We start from the raw sequence: 18,406 nt of genomic DNA, 5'->3' as shown, positions 1-18,406 counted from the left end.
CATCTCAGATCCCTGGGCTCCTGGCCATCCTGAAGCCTTTCCTGTTTCCACTTGGCTGGAAGCAGATGGAGACTGACAGATGTCTCCTTTCGGAATGGAAGTCTTCACACACATCCCCAAGCAGCCACTCCCTTCCAGGCGCTGGCAAGAACAGCGCTTCCCAAGATTCTCCCTAGATATCCAGACCAGAGTACTTGCAGTCCCTCCACACTGGCTTCTTCTCTCCCACCTTTCCCTCCTACCAGCCGCCACTGCTCCAGGGATGGCCCTTTCATCCCCTCCCCCATAAGCCTTGCCTGGGTCCTTTGGTTCCTTACACCTTGACCTTGACCATCCCGTCCTCTCTTGGTGGCAGGGCTGCCATATGTCCTCACAGGTTTTCTCATGACTTGTACTCTTTTTCTTGCTGTGATGATTTGGTCAGGGGGTAGTTCATGCTCTCAGGAGGCCTGTCTCCCACCCTACCACACCGCACATCTGGGTTTGGGTTGGCCACCTTGCCTCTGATGGTGACAGTCCTTTTCTGCATCTGAGGGTGCTTGGGAGGACCAACTGAGACCATGTGTACAGATGTACCTGGGGAGCAGGTGCATCTGCAGAAGCTGGAGGAATTATGCAGGCTGTTTTTATAGGGGGCTCACATGTCCAGGCTCTACACCTTCCCATGCTGAGAGTGGCTGAGCAGCTGGGTCTCAGGACCTCCTGGTGGACCTGACTCTGGCTCTGAGGAGTCTAGGATAGAAAGTCATCTGCAGAGGCACTGATGCAGAAGACTTCTTTAAAACTCACCGGCCAGAGTGTCTGACTCACAACCCATCCACTCACATCTTCTCCCTGAATTGTACCACCAACCTTGACTGCTTTTACATTCACAAACCCATTTTCTACTTCCCAAAGGGTGCAGTTTGGAGCTCAGGCCTCGAGACTGATAGCCAAGAAGTAATTAGCAGGTGTCTCTTTTCAGCAGCCTCTGAAGGAGGAAGTGACTGTTCTCCAGGCAGGTGGGGGCAGAGCAGGGAACACAAGATCATGTCCACCCCATCACCCCAACATGACTGGAGGAGACTTGACCCAGCACATGGACTCTACTTCTAGGCACCCCAGGACTTCCTGGGGGAATGTGCAGGTTTCCTCTGAGCTCACTGGGACAAGTGACTTTCAGGGAATAACTGAAATGTGGCTCCCTCCCTCTGGTGGTAGTTGGTTACCAGCCAGGAACTGAGCAGCCACTGGTGGTCAGAGAGGCTCCAGCCTCACTGAGGGTTTCAGGATGGGGCCAGGCTCCGAGTCACTTCAGAAGGTGGTGTGTGTTTTGGGTGTGTGTTTCAAGGAGAGCTAGAAAATGTCTTTAACCCCAGTCTCGAAGTGTCTGAGAACCTCCCAAATTTCTGCCTGCTGCGCACAGCAATGATTCATCATTTCTTATTATATACATTCATGAACAATTTATTTGCTTATTGGGTCCTGATCGCTTCCTGTCTGCTAGTCTTGAAGAAAACGCTTTGCATTAAGTCACTCCAGCTGAGGCTGTAGCTCAGCTTAACTTTTCAGGTCACCTTTCGGGCAGCCGGCTATAAGGTTCAGAGGAAGAATAGGAGAGGCCCAGAGGGGTGGGGAGTCAGGCAGAGGACTAGCTAGAGGAAGGTCAAACTCTCTGAGAGTGCCCTGGAGATGTGCTGCCCAGACCCCTCTGCCAGCTTCTGAGTGTGGTCAGCAGACGTCTCCAGCTGTCAGCTCCTTCACGGTCAGGCCCAGCTTCTGAGAGCCACCTTGTCAAGGTCACATTCTTCTCAGGGCAGTCCACCTCTAGTGACCTACTGAGGACAGGACGTTTCCGCTTGACCCAGGATGGGGCTGATCAGTGATGATGTTCAGTTCAGAGTTCCTTACGCGGTGGCCAGCGCCTCACTGGCACTGTCACATTCAGCTTCTACCTCTGCCATATCCTGCTTCTGTCCCTCTTCTTGCGTGAGTGTTGTGAACATCATACATCCAGATTCTCTCCAAGAATCTGCTTCCAGAGCACCCAAATGGGCCTACTTCATGGTTCTCCACAGGGATGGGTCAAAGTCATGCTTCATCCCAGTTCCAGGCCAAAGGACCCGTAAAGCTGATGTGCAGGGCTCTAAAATGCATTCCAGCACAACCAAGCCAAAGTTGAGGATGATATTAGAGATGGTGGTCATCTGGATGCATCCAGCTGTCCAGGAGAAAACCTATCTAGTCCATTGTTGCCTCAGTGCATTTGTACTTTCCGTTCTCTCTGCCAAAAAAGCTGGAGTTTGTGCCCACACTCACCTTCTTACACAGGATTTCCTTGACTCATAATTGAAAAGATCTCCACTTAATGCTCAGTCCCGAACTGTGTGGTTTGTTATCTTTGGTTATCATAACAGCCAAAGATAACTATGGCTATTTAATTTTCCAATGCCTTTATTCCCCATCAGAATGTGAATCACATGAAAGCAGGAAATTTTGTACCTTGTTTGCCTCCATATCCGAGGACAGGATGGCTTATGTGAGTGTTCAACAGAGAATGAATACACAGATAGGATGGGCAGATACTTCTTGAGTGTCAATAACAGAATCTGGAATTTAATGATATTCACTTTGCAAAATATTAATTTGTGCTTTTCCCTTCCTGTAAGTGGGAGTAGAGAAACTTTTTCTGCAAAGAGATGTTAGTAAAGATTTTTGGCTGTGCAGGTCATAAGGCATTTGTTCTGATCACTTTGCTGCTGTGGCCTAAGAACAGCCATGGGCGGGCTGGGGATTTAGCTCAGTAGTTCCGCCACCTGCTTTGCAAGCACAAGGTCCTGAGTTCAATCCCTGGTATCAAAAAAAAAAAAAAACTTTCTTAGGGCCGGGGATTTAGCTCAGTGGTGCCGGCACCTGCCTCCCAAGCGCAAGGACCCGAATTCGATCCCTGGTACCAAAAATCAAACAAACAAACAAACAAACAGAATAGCCATGGGCAATACGATAAATCTCTATTTGCAAAAACAGGTGGCTGCTGGATTCGACTGGCAAGTGGTTGTTTGTTGTAACATAAAATTTCCTATAAAATACATTTATTGACGTAAAGAAGGAAGTCTAATTAAATAAAAATACTAACTACCTTTATGGAAACCATATGCAAATTCCTGAAGTTGGGGAGAATTCAGTTCCAATTTTCCTTGCAACTTCTGCAGCTACAGCTGTGGGGGTGGAAGGGGTAGAAGGGAGAAACCCCCTGTAGTCTCACATTGCCAGAAAGGGTGGGAAGATCACACTTAGTTCTTTCCTGGAGCTTGGTAGGGCCACAGTTCTGCTTTTTTCTTCTGGTGTTACTTTGTGCTATATTCTTTCCACGCCTCACTTTGCTCCTAGAACTAGGGGCTATCTTCAGTGCTCTGGCTTGGGAAAGGTTTGCTTACATGAGTTTGATTACCCAGGCCCAGGGTTGCCTGTGGTCCCATTAATCTACCTCCAAGCCTAAACATGCTCTGAGTTTAAATACACGCATGGCATGACATTAAAATGTGGTGGTGGCAGAAGGTGACAAAGTGCTAAGCCTTTGGGAACAGGCATGGCTCAGATCTACTGACCACCTACTATAGATCAGGCCTACTCCAATACAAAAATATTATCCTCATCTTACAAACAAACAGAGGAGGCACAAGCAGAGGAGCACCAAAAACAGAGGGGCACAAAAACCTGAGTAAGTAGTCCAAAGATATTCAGCTAGCAGGAGGCAGAGCTGGGATTTGAACTCAGGATGTCTGCACCAGAGTCCATGTTGCTGGCACAGATGGCTGTGATTCTACACTGCCACCCTCCATGGACAGTAAGACTGATGTTTCCCAGTAATCCAAAACACAGCCACTCTTCTTCCTCCATAACTTTTTGAAAAATCATTTTTTAAAAATTTATTTACTTTAAAATAAAAGTATGCAACTCAGTGACAGTGGTGTACAGTGCTGTATAAGGACCACCTCTTGTTTCAGTACATTTTTTGGTCATTTCAGGCCATATTCATTAAGCAATCCTACCCTCATCCTTCTTTTCTCCTTCCATGGCAACCACTGGTCTATCTGCCTGGTTTCTCTATTAAGTTATTTCTTCTGGATATTTCATATAAAAGGCATCATATAGTATGTGGCTCTTGGTGGCTTATTTCAAGTTCATCCAAGTTGTAGCATGGGTCAGTATTATGTACGTATGTACATATATGGAGGTATGTGTATTTTAGCACTAAGAATTAAACCCAGGGCATCACACTAACTATATCCCCAGCTCCATTTGTTTTTAAATGTTTGAGTCAAGGTCTCCTCTATGGCCCAGGCTAGCCTTCAACTTGGGACCCTTCTGCCTTAGTCTCTCAAGCAGGTGGGGTTACAGGCATGCACTAACCATTCTGCCTAGCCATTAATTTACGCTCTTTATGGCTCAGTTTCTACAGGGCTATATAGCAGGTGTGCCATTGCCCAGTACTTGGTCATATCAGTTATACTCAACTTTGTGGGTCTCTTAATATCCAGCAATGGAAGATTTATCTCTCCCACTAGGTAAGGAATTCACTGGCTTTTTACTGGGAGAAACTCTTACAGCTCATGCTCTGATGTGGGACATTGGGCCAATTTGTACACCTGCTCCATCTCTTCTTCTAACCTGCAAGCCCCTTTATTTATATTAGTGGTGCATCACACACAACATCCAAGGGGTCTGCCAAGTGGTGGTTGTACAAACTGCAGCTGGTCTTTCCTGCTCTTTCTTCTTGACTGTCCCTGACCAGGCTTTGCTCCACCCCAGGATTCTAGAATGTTCAGGGAAGAAAGGACCTGGAAATTCACCTGGTCAAATCCATCTCTGAATGGGCAAAATGTGGAGAGGTCTTCCCTGGGGTCACATAGCTCACGGGGGACACAGCAGGCATGCAGGAGCCTTTCCTCTGTAACCTCTCCACCTCTTCCTCTCTTGGTCTTTACAGGTGGGGCCCCCTGTGAGTGCAGGGGAGGTGGCCCCCTCCTTCCTGGAGCAGCTGGGTGGATTCTCACTGAGGCCAGCCGTCCATCAACCTGACTTCTTCCGGCTTCCTCTGCACAACGGCTCCCTAGAGCCCCCGTGAGACACTCCAGGAACCAGCTGCCTGTCAGGCACCTTATTAAACTCATTTCCAGATGTCTCCACCTCAGCCCGAGGAAGCAGGAGGAGAGTGAAGGGTGGGAGTTTGTCCCTTAAGTGAAATCAGCTGGGTCCATAATAAATAATGTTTTGTATTGATGCAGCAGGTGCCATGGAAGGTGGCATGATGCGGAAGACATCCTCAGTGAGGCCATGTGTGAGGAAGAGAGAGGCTAACAAACAGACCAGACCATTTAGGCAAGGGAGGAGAGCTAGTTGGACAACTAGAGGTGGAATTGGGGTGGGGAAGATCTGCAATTGTGAATGTATGAGAAAAACAGGAAGGAGAGAGAAAAGAAAGCTGAACGGGGAGATGGGGACAGAGGCCAAGACAGAGTTGTTGTGCCTAAAATTTTCCATTGTGCTGGTCTGCCAGGGTCTGTGTCATTCACAACAGCTTATAAAATCCACAGCTAACCTTGGGCCTTCCGGTGCACCAAGCCTGGTGCTTTATAGACAGCAGCTCGTCAACAACTTCAGGAGGGAGCTACTGTGATTTTACCATTTACAGACAAAGAAAGCGAGGCTCAGACAATTTAGAGAACTTGCTCAAAGTCACTCCATGGAACTAGGGAAGTCTGGCACCCATGCTTGTACCCTTAGCCATCCTACTCTCCTTCATGGTGGAATTTGGAGAAACAATCTTTCCAGGCAGAGATCTTTTCACTGTTGATTGGCACATACTTGTGAGACTTATCTGAACATGAGTTCAGGCAGAGAGATAGAGGAAGAAATAGGAACACATCCTTTCTTCCAAGCACTTATTTTGAGTGGTATTGTTGTGGGGAATATGAAATATGATTTCTCAACTTGTTAACTGTATGATATGCTGAGTTTTTGTTTTTTAGAAACCAAAGAATGAGTCTTAGGAACAACGGAGGTTAAAAGTAGGAAGATATTTATGGATAGGAAAGCTTCTGAGGGTCAGGAGGAGTCCTGAGTGGGTAACCAAGGGCCCCACTTTATAGAGAAGTTTTATAGGGTGAAACCCATGTGGGTATCATGTGGGCCACAGCCATGAACATCCAATAAGGTTACAAGTATAGTCACTTAGATAATGGCGGTCCAATTGGAAAGCAAGTCACATAACAAGTGTGGATGGAAAGAACAAGGATTTTCCTAGGAGGTGGTGGGTCCAGAGCTCTCTGGTCACCCCCGGGGTGGTTGATGCCTGTGTAGACTTCACAAAGCCCAGTTCTTTGAAGAAGTAGGTGGGTCTGGTCATCTTGTCTCCATCTTGAGGCCTGGTTTTTAGCCGATGTGCAGCTGTGGTGTGTTTTACCTTTGTCCTGGCCCTCTCCAGGACTTAGCCCTATCTGACTGCCTATAATATTTCAGCCCAGCTTATCTATCTATAATAGTATCACTGGCCAGTTGGATGGGCTTGTTTTTCTCTAGCTCATGACTGAATGGACTACTGTGGGTGCCTCTTTTTGGCTCAGTCACTAAAAGGAACATTTTTACCTACATGAGAACCACAGGTATATTAGTTGCCTGGGGCTGCCATAACAAATTATCTCTGAATTAGCAAAAAGTGATAGTTATTCTCTCACAGCTTTGGAGGCCAGAAGTCTGAATTTGAAGTGTTGACAGGACCGAGCTTCTCTGAAGGCTCTAGGGAAGAATCTTCCCTTATCCTTTCCTAGCTTTTTGTGGCTTCTGACAATTCTTGGTGCCTTTTGGCTTGGAGGAACAGCATTCCAGCCTCTGCTTTTGTGATCACAAGGACTTCCTCCTTCTGTCTCCTCTCTGACTCTGCATCTACATCTTCCTCTCCTTTTTCTTATGAAGTCATCAGTCATGGGATTACAGGTGACTCTAATCCAGAATTACATTATTTGATATTAATTACATCTGCAAATATCCCGTTTTCAAAAAAAGTTATATTCACAAGCACTAGGGGTTAAGATTTGAAGATAATTTTGGGGGTAAGATACAATACAACCCACTACAATGGGAATATATAAAAAGTTGGGATGATAAAAAAGGGCAAAACCAAATTCCAAAGGACCAGTGTGTGGCATATTAGTATTCAGGCATTCCACTCAAGAAATGGAATTTTAACCTAAGATTTATACCTTCTCCTTAATCCTTGGTCTCCTCACTTACTCATGTGTTGCTATCTGTCCCCCTCCACCTCCCAGACACCATCCCTAAGATTTTAGAATACCACCAAGTTTTGGAGTTGGAATGCTTCTCATATTATTTGAAATTCCCAAAAGGACAGATATTGGGGGCAAATACTTTTGTTTTACCCAGAGAGGCAGAACTGACTCTTGTCCTTTATCCAGGCTTCATTTCTTAGATTAGAGCTATCTATCTAGCCGGTGTGAGAATTGTAGTAAAGTGACTTTAAAATCAAATACAAGATCCTTCTGACTAATTATCAAGGCCAAATGTTATAGGAGCTCTGAGTGTTTGAGCCCAGTATGAACACAGGACTCAGGATCTATTAGCTGCCAATGACTCTTCCTAAATCTAAGATAATTCTTCAGGGTTAGTTAGGACTTTTTCCATAGTAAAGGATATAACTATAATGCCAATAACTTTTTGCCCAGAAGGAATCTGTTGACTTATGTTATGACATAGTCCAAGGAGTTGTCTAGCTTTAGGGATAGCTGAATCTAGGAGTTCATTAATGCCTATGGGTTTCAGAGAAAGACTTCTTACCACATTTCAGGAAGTGACTCTTTGAATTTAGCCTGGGAATAATCTCAGTGGCCAGACCAGGGAATTTCTCGGATTGCCCAGGACAGAGTTACTTGCCACAGTGGACTAGTAAGGTAGCCCTAGCTGCTGTAACAAGTAGCCCTACCAACCTTAAGATCCAGCACAATAGATGTTTACCTTTCAGTCACATAAAGTCCAACCAGGAGAATATTCTGGTTAAGGCCCTGCCATCTTCCACATATGATTTCTAAGGTCAGCAAGACCATCACTGCTTAGCCAACAGACAGGGCAAGGGAAACTGGGTCATGACACAGGGCTTCTTTTTCATAGACCAAGTCCACATCTCATTAGTGAAAACTCAGTCACACAAAAAGACTGTCATGGTGTTGGGGAATATAGTCTGGTTGTGAGCTTAGGAGGAGAGAAAAGAAGTTTGTTGAATGAGTAGCCTTTTCTGCCACAAATCATAAGGCTGAACAACATTATGAGAGGACAAGGGAGGAGTGACCTCCCAAGGAAAAGGACCCAGGGCAGATTTTACTAGTGTCCCTTGAACCAACTCATAGACTGCTTTGGACACATCTGACTTAGCAGCTGTTAGCTATAGTTGGAACCAATAGAGGTATCATTATCTATTGCTATGTGACAAACTGTCCCAAAACTTGATGGTTTATAAGAAAAATTTTGTCATACTTTTTTCTATTATGGGTTAAATTTTTTGGACAAGTCTCAATCTCATGACTCTTTGGCTCTATATGTGGGAACTAGGGTCACTCAGTGGCATTTATCTGGCAGGTGGACTGGTCTGGAGCATCCACCACACATAACTAACTATTCACATCTTTTGTGGCTTGGTGGGGATGGCAGGAAGGCTGGGCTCAGCTGGGCTCCTCTTCCTCTCCACATAGTCTCAGCATTGACTGTGATCTCTGCCAAGGGACAGCTGACCTTCTTATATGAGGCTCTAAGAGACAGAGTTCCGAGAGTCTGAGGAGGAAGATGCATGGCTTCTAAAGACCTGGCCTTCAAAGTCCCAGAGAGTCACTTCTGCCACATTCTGTTAGTCACACAAGGTATGAAGACCAGTCCAGATTCAAGGGGAGGGGAAATAAATCTCCTCTCAATTGATATCAGCTTTAATCAACCACAGATCCTTTTCAGCCATGTGACATTTTCATGTGGGAGCTGTGAATTTGGAGGTCTTTCTTGCTCTATGGGGGCTATAGGGATGAGCCTCAACTTTATTGTCTGCTGCCTGAGGTCCTGGCAATTGAGCTCCTGGTATTGAAGTTCTTATTTTAACCAGGCCTTAGGAGGCAGGACTGCAAGTTCTGGAAAAGGAGTCCAGTGTTCTTGTTTGGAGACATAGGACAGCATTCTGCATCAGGCATAATAAGAAGGGTGACACCTGTTCCTGGAAGGGGTATCTAGGTATAGCCAACGGCAAATGTGACAGCTGTTAATTGCTCATTCTAAAAGCTTTACACGCACTAACTTGCTAAATATTTTTAGCAACCCTATGATATAAGTACTGTAATTATGCTCATTTTATAAAATAAGAAACCAAGGCACAAAGAGGTTAAGTAACTTGCCTGCTGCAAAATGAAGAACCAGTATTCAAATCCAGACAATCTGGGTCCAGAGACCACGGGACCCAACCAAGTAAAATGCTAAAACTAGTAGCCATCTCTGTAACACCCATGAGCCTTAGGGTTTAATATCACCAACAGGTGGTTCATAAGTCTATCATCAGCACTACTAGGGTGATTTACTTTCAGCCAGATATTTCCTTTGTGAGTTTGTAGATTTCTGTGCTAAAGCAATCTTTACCTTCAAGAATTAGCTAACTCTTTAAGTCAGGGGGACTGGCATACCTATCTCTCATGGTTTCCTAGAGCTCACATGCAAACTAAGCAAAATAAGTCTGTGTTACACTCTAACCATGTTGTTGTAAACCTAGGTTGTTGATGTTAAGTCACATTACTAGATTTTCTGATGATCCAGTGGGTGTGGGAGGCAGTACAAAGCACCTTCATGTGAAAATCTAACTTTCTGAATTTCTAGTCAACAGGGACTAGAAGCCATGCAAAATCCAGACTTTCTCAAGGAAAATGTTGCCATGGGATTTTCTTGCAGGCCTTTTAGCTAAACTAATCCCACATCATGACCTCTTGCTCCTAGCTGTGTGCGCTTTGCATCTACCCTTGTAAACTAATTTTCTTCTGAGAAGAAGCAGAAAACCCCTGCGGAAGAGTAACTGGAAACTTCCAGGCATTTTGTAGGATTGGACGGTGGGGGCTTCTTGGCAGAGGCAAGCACTCTGTGCCTGGCATCACGTAGGATCTGCATGGCCCTCTGGCCATCTCCGTCCTCCTACATGGATGGCAGATGGCCTTTTTTTTTTTTTTGATAAAAGGAAAAGTAGGAGGGAAATCAGGCTTAGCAGGCAGAATTTGGAACTATCCAGGCAGCACAATTGAGTTGTGAATTTGTTTGTTTGGAAATTGGAAGTGGTGCCTTCCCATTTCACTTGCCTGCAGCCTCTGCCACTTCTAGGAACATTGAAGGTCCTATGAAATTTTTTTCATTAGCAAATCTCTGACAGGATGGTGAAGGTTGTGGTGAATGGAGGGGGGTCATTGACAGTCCCTAGGACCTTGTACACATACATCTGTGTATTCTATGACCATTGTGAAACCTCCAGACATTAACCTCCCCTTAGCCCTAAAATAGTCCTGGGAAAGGGGTATCCCAAAGATCAGTTTTGAGTGGTTTAAAAGAAAAAAGAGTGAAAAATCAGAAATGTCCACTTCTAACAGAGAAGATACAGAATGCCAAGAAGAGATGGTGGAGATCTTATTGGATTCTGCTGCCGAGTATGGAACTGTTAACTTCATCTGTCCCCCATTTAGTGCAGAGTATGGGGAGGGGGCAGTGGGGACAACAGAGGAGAAACAGAGGGCCTGGAATCCAGATTCCCAATTCCTTGGCCTGATCCCTCTGGGCCAAGTGTCCTTCATCTGGCCAGCTTCTTTTTCTGGTTTTCAATTTCCTTATTGGTAAAAGCACAAAACTGAATTTTACAGCTGAGAGGGATTGGAGAAGAAATCATTCCTATACATAATGTGACCACTGAAGAACAGAAAGACCTCAGTGGCAAAGCAGGACATAAGGGCATTGGTGAGGCCATGGGAGAGGCTCCTGATTTTGCCTTATTCCAAAGTCTGAGGGAGGAAGGAAATCTCCCCTCCCTCTGCCCCTTCCCAGAGCTTTCTCATCTGGTCAGCGCTGGGTCCTACTGATGAGCTGCCGCCAGGAGCTGAACTGGGAGAGGAGCAGGTGGCCAGAACCACAATCTTGTCCCCTGCTTCATCTTGGGGCATTCTGTTCCGAAGGCTCTGCTCTCCCTTTCTTCCCGGTGTCTCTTCATGATTCAGTGAACTTCTTGGTTCTTTCTTCTTTCCTTCCTCTTCCTAGCTCCTTTCTCCTACTTTTCCTCTCCTCTTCTTCCTCCTCCTTCTCCTCCTCTTCTTTCTTCCTCCTCCTCCTTCTCTTCTCCTTCTCCTTCTCCTTCTCCTTCTCCTCCTCCTCCTTCTTCTTCTTCTTCTTCTTCTTCTTCTTCTTCTTCTTCTTCTTCTTCCTCCTCCTCCTCCTCCTCCTCCTCCTCCTCCTCCTCCTCCTCCTCCTCTTCCTCCTCCTCCTCCTCCCCCCTTCTTCTTTCTCTCAATCTCAATCTCTCTCTCTCTCTCTCTCTCTCTCTCTCTCTCTCTCTCCCCCCCTTATTTTCTCTTAGCCAAAGTTAGAACCATAATGTAGCCACGGTGTTAATGTGGGAAGGTTCTGGGCATTGTATTTTTCTGACTAGAGAGCCCTAACTGAAGGAGGCACTTCCTTCTAATCCTGCTGATCTCAGCCTAACACCCGTGGACCTTGGTGGTCCGAAAGCAATGCTAGATCTTGAGGCATGGGCCAGTGTGAGTGAGGTCTCACATAGACTATCTTCCCTGGAAAGGCCACGGTGAAAATCTCCAGTGCTCCAAAGAAAGTCAAGATGGCCTCTGCCCTGCACACCTGTCCCTCTCACATTGGAAGGGGATGTATCAGTGCCTTTGTCCCATCTCCTTCTCTCTTCCTTCTGGAAACTGCTCATCAGAACCCTGGCTGGGAGAAGAGACCAACTGCCTCCTTCCTCCTTTAGCCTTACCCTACAAGAATAGACTGCAATCAGAATACTTCCCAGATTTGTCCCTCCGGAATTAAACTGTTCCTAATTCAGATCAAAGGCTCAGGAGGAAAGGAAAAGAAAGGGGATTGTTCCAAAGAGCCCAAAGAGAAGCTACTTCTTTTCCAGAGCTCCTCTAGACTCCCAGGTCCTTGCCAGTTTCTCAAACACCAGTGGATAGAATGCTCTACCTTGGCAGACATGGTCTGTTTTTGCACATTATAAATGGGAGCCACTAGCTGCGGGTGGCTACCCAGCATTTGGAATGCAGCTAGGGCAACTGAAGAACTGAACTCTAAATTTTGTTTAATTTCACGTAATTAAAATTTACATAGCCACAGTGGCTAGTGACTTATCATTTTGGACAGTTCCAAAACATTTGGGGAACCTGGGGAGTAATTGTGCCCCTCAGTTGAATAAGAGCATTTTGCGAAGCACTTTTACACAATCTCTCTTCACTCAGTTCTCTTAGCAGCTCAGCATTTGGCAGCAGTAAAAAGCTCCATAAATGGGTTCTTTGCTTTAATACACACAATAGCACTTGGACAGAGGTCTTGTTATTATCCACATGGTACAGGCCAGAAGGGGAGGTGCAGGGAGATTAGGTCATTTTTCCAAAGTCACTCAGGTAGGTGGTACTGGCATAGGACTTGCCACAGCTCCCCAGACACTGGGGCTGCACTTTAAAATGTGGCAAGAATTACAAAAAATTCCAGGGCCTGGGTTTAGATTTTGCCTCTGCCACTACCACTGAGACCATGGGCAAGTCGTTTCTCCTGTGGCCTCAGTTGGCTGAGAGTCCAAGGGACTCTTTGCTTTGACCCAAACAAGGCCCCAGGGCTGTGTCTAAATACACTCAGTGCACAGTCCCTAGCTTGAGACTTTCTGTGTGGACCTTGCAATGCAAAGAAGGGATGCTATCAGGTGGGGGCCCCAGGGCAGGTGGCACATGGAATGTGTTTGGAGGAGAGGATGGGATGCAGACAGGCTGAGGCCAGGGGAAGACAGGACAGAGACAAGGTGGAAAGCTAAGGCAGCCTAATTGAGGAAGGGGCACTTAGTTTTTAGGCGCTCTTCTGAAACTGCTTGTAGAAACCATTGTAAGAATAAGAAGGGAGGCTACAGCTGGAGATCTAAGGGAGCCCAAAAGCTGGGGTGGAAAACAACTAGTATTTAGTCAGTTTCTCCAACTGCAGTGTCTCTTCTTTTCTAGGTGAGATGTGATGGCTTCATTTCCCTCCTGCCCACCAACCTGGGACTTAGCCTTTGGAGGGCTGACAGTACCGTAGGTATTTTCTGCTCAGCCCCTGTGACTTTAAATGTGTCCTAGGGCACAGCACATCCATCCACCCTGTCCTGTCTCCAGGCACGCCCAAGCTGTCATCTGAAATTGTCCAGGCAGCATTCTTGGCCTTGACACGCCCCCTCCCCAAGGCTTTGCTCTGGGAATGAGACTGGATTTTTCCCTTGGCCCTACCTCCACTCCCTTCTTGCTGGCAGACAGTGACCCTGCCTGCCACTACAGAAGTCAAATTGTCACCGCAGCTAGAGTTAGCTGAAGCTGTGTCTCACCCACGTAGGAGAATAGTTTTGAGTGAGCCGCCAGGCACAGTGAGGAGACCCATGGGGCACCCTCAGATGAATAAGCAAAGTCTTCCTTCCCAAGATCATAGTCTAGGACAGTGACGTTCAAGGTGCCCAGGAGACACACAGCAGACAACAGACGTGGCCACTGTGTGATCACAGGAGACGGTAGTATGAGCAGAGTTAAAGTCTGGCCTTGTTGACTTAGTTCTGACTTGTTACTGCCGTACAAAAATGTGGGCAGAATGTGCTTGATGCTAATTTTTGCAGAGAAGCCAGAATCTGGATTTTAATTTGAAATTTCCTAATTTTAAAAAATGGCACGCTGGCCAAATAAAACTCATCTCTGGGTAAAGCACATTCCTGTTTCTTCTACGGTGGCAAATTCCTGAGAACGTGTTTGTTGAGTGGTTGAAGAAAGACAAGAATGGGATGAGCTGACCTCTAGAAGTCACTGCTCCCTGTTTGTGCACAAGTTGCCACTGGTTTCCTGCCTTAGTGTAGACCTAGGCCTTGTTTGTACCAGAGCAATTAACCACATAATTACTCCCCTGGAATATTAATTACAAAGAACAATTGAGTGCGAAAGCAATGGCCACATATACATTTGCTGCTCTGGGGCTTATAGATGGTATTTTCCTTTTGCCTCCTCTCTCCTTCCCACCTAGAGTCAGAAAAAGACACTGGAAAATAGCTTCCATAGGCTGGGATTAGTAGCACATGCCCTATAATCTCAGCAGTCTGGGAGCCTGAGGCAAGAGAGCACAAGTTCAAGCCCAGCCTGGGCAATTTAGCAATGTAGCAAGGCTCTTAAAAACAAAAAAGACAGAATTAAAAGGGCTGAGGATATAGCTCAGTGCAAAGGCCCTGGGTTCAATCCCCAGTACTACCAAAACACAAAACAAAACAGATAAAGAAAAATTCAGGTTCTGAAGCCTGAAGTTTCCAGATAAAGGCAAAGCTGAGAAGATGCACGGGGCCTTCCCAGGGTCCTCCAACTCTCGGGTTCACTTTGTATGAAAGGCACTTATTTAATGCGATTGGTTGTCCATTCAGAGCCCCCATAGAATTGTAAGGTACATGAATTATATTGTGTTCTTGACACGTGTATTAGGGTTCTCCAGAGAACCATAACCAATAGAATATGGGTTTGTGTGTGTGTGTGTGTGTGTGTGTGTGTGTGTGTGTGTGTGTGTATGGGTGAAAGAGGAAAGACAGAGAGAACTTTAGTTCATTTTCTCTCCCTTAGCTTAAGCTTTAATGATTTTCTCTTATGAGTTGCTCACTATCCTTCAGAACTCAGCTTTGACAATGTGAGAGACACTGAGCCTCCTCCTGTCATCCTAGTTCCTGGTCCTTTCCTTGTGAACATGACCACTGCACTAATACTGCCTCTTAGTACAATATATTAAGAACTCAGGGTTCTGACTCCAGCTGTAGCATTTATACCTGGATGACACAGGGAAAGTGCCTCAGTTTTCTCATTTGTAAAATGAGAGTAATATGAATAAAGGCTTGTTGAGAGGATTAAATACATAATACTTAGAAGCAAGTGTGACATCGGCTGGCCCTATGTAAAGGTGTCTGTTTCCTTGTTTCTCCAGCTCCCTGGGAGCAGGGCCCAGCACAATGCCTGGCAGGTAGTAGGACTTCTGTAAATATTTGCTTAGGGAATGAGTGAGTGAATCACTAGGGTCACATAATCACTTCCCACTTCTTTCAAACGTCCTTGCATGAACTTCAGATCAGCTCTAACTCCTGGCTTCTGCCACCCACTGACTCTTGTATCGTTTGCCTCCTTTGTTTATTTTCTTTTTCTGAGTCCTTCTGCTGATGGGGTCCTTTTAGGGTCATGAAATCTATTCCCCTATTTTCAGCAAGTTCTGACATTCATTCATCCACTGCTCCAGCCTGGAAGCTGGACGTGGGGAAGACATCCAACACAAAGATTTTAAAAAATTCCCCAAACACAAATTCTCTCTCCATTTAGGAAAGTCCCAAGGCTGCAGACATGAGGGCATTGATCTGTCTTCCATGACGCCATTTCCTGGGCACTAGCACAAGGAAGTGGGTGGGGTAAGAGGAGATGGTGTCACTCACCCATTCCTTGAGGGATTTTGTTGGGGGTGTGTGCACCTTCCTGCCATCTGGGATGCGATTATGGAAACTAAACAGTCTTGCCCATGGGCTTTAACATTCCCACTTCCTTTCCTCCCATCTCCTCTGCTGGCACAGAGGTGATTTTGTCCTGTCTATTGCCTTTCTGAAATAGCAAACCCTGTTGCATCGTAGTACATCAACCGACATCTTGTGCAAGTAGGAAAGTAAAAACCATGGCTGCCTCTTAAATTCTCCAGAGCTTCCTGTTCCAAAGATACTTTCATAACTGACAACTACCAATGTGGCCTTTAAAAGGAAGTAAACCCCATGAACCCAAAGACCTCTAAACTCAATTTCCAAACCAGCACTTGGCCTGCCTGCTAGCTCCAAAGAGTATGGTTCTAATGAATTCAACTTCCCCCAGTCCCCTCTCATGAGTTCCTCCACAACCGCTTCCTTTCCCCAGCTTTCTACTTCCCCCATTTTCCTCCTGGAAGTTCAGATGTCACTTGTCTCCAGACTGTGAGAAGCCACAGAAAAGCCATCTTGGATCTCTAGTAAGATGGAAATTGGTTGTGTGGGCTTGACTTAGATCTAGATACTCCTTTGTAGGCCAGGTGAGGATATCTGGCTTAGATCTCCAAATCTGAGGGTTCCTTTTACTTCTAAGAATTAAGAGTAGAAATACCTAGATGTTGAGGAGATCTTATCTGTGGAAAAACACAGTTCTTTCTCCCTCCCTTCCTCCGTCCCTCCTCTTCGTCCCTTCTCTCCTGCCATAATTATCACCTAACTCTCATATGTCAGATAGATGCTAAAGAAACAAAAACAGACATTCAGAATTAGTCTCAATTCTTATTCTCTAGAACTACGCTTGAGTGGGAGAAACATCAACAGGTAACTTTAAATGAATAAGGAAAGTGCAACCATTGGAATAGCCACAGTGTGTTGGGGGAGCCCAGAGGGACCCCATGCCAGGCTGCGTGGAAGGCAGTACTGAACAAAAGAAGAGTTCAGTCCTAAACTGATCTAGAGAGTCAATAGCATCCTATGCTAAGTATTTTCTGACCGTTGAGTCAGAGGAGAAATGAGAAAAAAATTAGTACTGTGTACATTGTGTGAGGGATTTCACATTTCTTGGACAATACAATCTTTTTTTGTTTGTTTGTTAGAATGTTTTTCTAAAAAAATTTTATTGGTACATTTTAGGTATACAATATAATGACATTCATCATTGGACATTTGTACCTTTGCATAATATATCTTTAAAAAAATTTTATGTTATTGGTACATTTTAGGTATACAATATAATGACAGTCATCATTGGAAATTTGCACCTTCACATAATCTCTCTTGGTTCTTATTTTTCTCCCTTTCCCTGCCCTCCCTTCAACCCCTCCATCCCTCCCTATTTACAAAGACTTTGTTTCCATTTTTCCATTTTCTCATATTAATCCCATTCCCTTCTTTCCTTTCCCCTACCCCTCCCACTTCCCCGTCCCCTTCCCCTTTGCCCCCTTTCTTCCTATTTCACATTATCTATTACACCTTTTAGACCTTATTTAAACTTTCAGTTTCTCACACCAGAGAAACTACTCGATATTCATACATCTGTGTCCTATTTATTTCACTTATGAGTATCGCCTCAATGTGCATCCATTTAGCTATAAATGTCTGTAATTTCTCATTTTTTATGGCTGAGTAGTACTCCATTTTATTAAAAAAACACATTTTCTTTATCCAGCCTCCAGTTGGTGGGAAATTGGGCTGCTTCTAAGTTTTAGCTATCACAAATTGTACTGCTATGGACATGGGTACACATATATCACCGTGGTATGATTCTTTTAATCCTTTGGGGAAGATCCCCAGCAGTGGAATAGTGGGGTCAAATGGGACTTCCAGTCCTAGTTCTTTGAGGTATCTCCATACTGATTTCCACAGTGCTTGCACCAGTCTACACTCCCACCAGCAGTGGAGCAGGGTTCCTCTTTCCCCACAGCCCTGCCAGCATTTGTTATTGGTTGATTTCATGATAGCAGCCATTCTTTCTGGAGTGAGGTGGAATGTCAGCGTTGTTTTCATTTGCATCTCTCGAATGACCAGTGTCGTTGAACATTTTTTCATGTATTTATTTGCTATTTCTACTTCTTTGTGTGAGAAATGTCTGTTCATTTCAGATGCCCATTTTTGGATTGGGTCTTTAAATTTGGGAGGTCTGATTTTTTTAAGTTCTTTATAGATTCTAGATAGTAGACCTTTGAGGGACAGCTGGTGAAAATATTTTCCCACATTGTGGGTTGTCTCTTCACTCTGTTGGTGGTTTCTCTTGCTATGCAGAATCTTTTTAATAAGAAGAGATCCCACTTGTTGATTGTTTGTGCTAGTTCACAGACAACTTAGGTTTTGTTCATAAAATCTTTTCCTACACGAATGTCTTCAAGAGTTCTACCTAACCTCTGTTTCAGTCAGTTCAGCATTTCTATTTCAATATTTAGATCTTTAATCCATTTATTTAGTGCATGGTGAGAGAAATAGGAAGAGTTTTAATCTTGGGCAAGTTGAAACCCAATTTTTCCAGCACCATTTATTAAAGAGGCTATCTTTCCTCCAGTGAGGGTGTTTGGCTCCTTTATCGAAGGTGAGATGGCTGAGTGTGTCTGGGGTTGT

General features: G+C 45.1%; 1 protein-coding gene across 50 annotated transcripts in view; it reads left to right on the top strand.

Annotated features, from left to right (window-relative positions):
* The window catches only part of LOC101715682 (uncharacterized), a 348,006-nt gene that overhangs the window by 215,400 nt on the left and 114,200 nt on the right, over window positions 1–18,406 (top strand). For 42 of the 50 annotated variants that reach the window (XR_015449165.1, XR_015449164.1, XR_015449163.1 and 39 more), the window contains 2 exons: window positions 4,970–5,201; window positions 13,269–13,340. The exons of 1 other annotated variant lie outside the window; for it this stretch is intronic. Coding sequence is in view for 3 of the 49 variants with exons in the window: in XM_087206136.1 (XP_087062262.1) it covers window positions 4,970–4,985 (16 nt within the window). In the remaining 46 variants the exon portion in view is untranslated. Of the gene's footprint in view, window positions 1–4,969; window positions 5,202–13,268; window positions 13,345–18,406 lie in introns of all 50 variants that reach the window. 7 more of the 50 variants (XM_087206137.1, XM_087206107.1, XM_087206128.1 and 4 more) reach the window with 4 other exon arrangements.

The sequence above is a fragment of the Heterocephalus glaber genome, unplaced genomic scaffold (genome assembly GCF_053883595.1).
Source record: "Heterocephalus glaber isolate CG9 unplaced genomic scaffold, H.glaber_assembly_v1.0 deba00000621, whole genome shotgun sequence".
Classification (NCBI taxonomy): Eukaryota; Metazoa; Chordata; class Mammalia; order Rodentia; family Bathyergidae; genus Heterocephalus; species Heterocephalus glaber.
The sequence above is the reverse complement of the archived record's forward strand: the minus strand, read 5'-3'. Positions and strand labels throughout refer to the sequence as shown.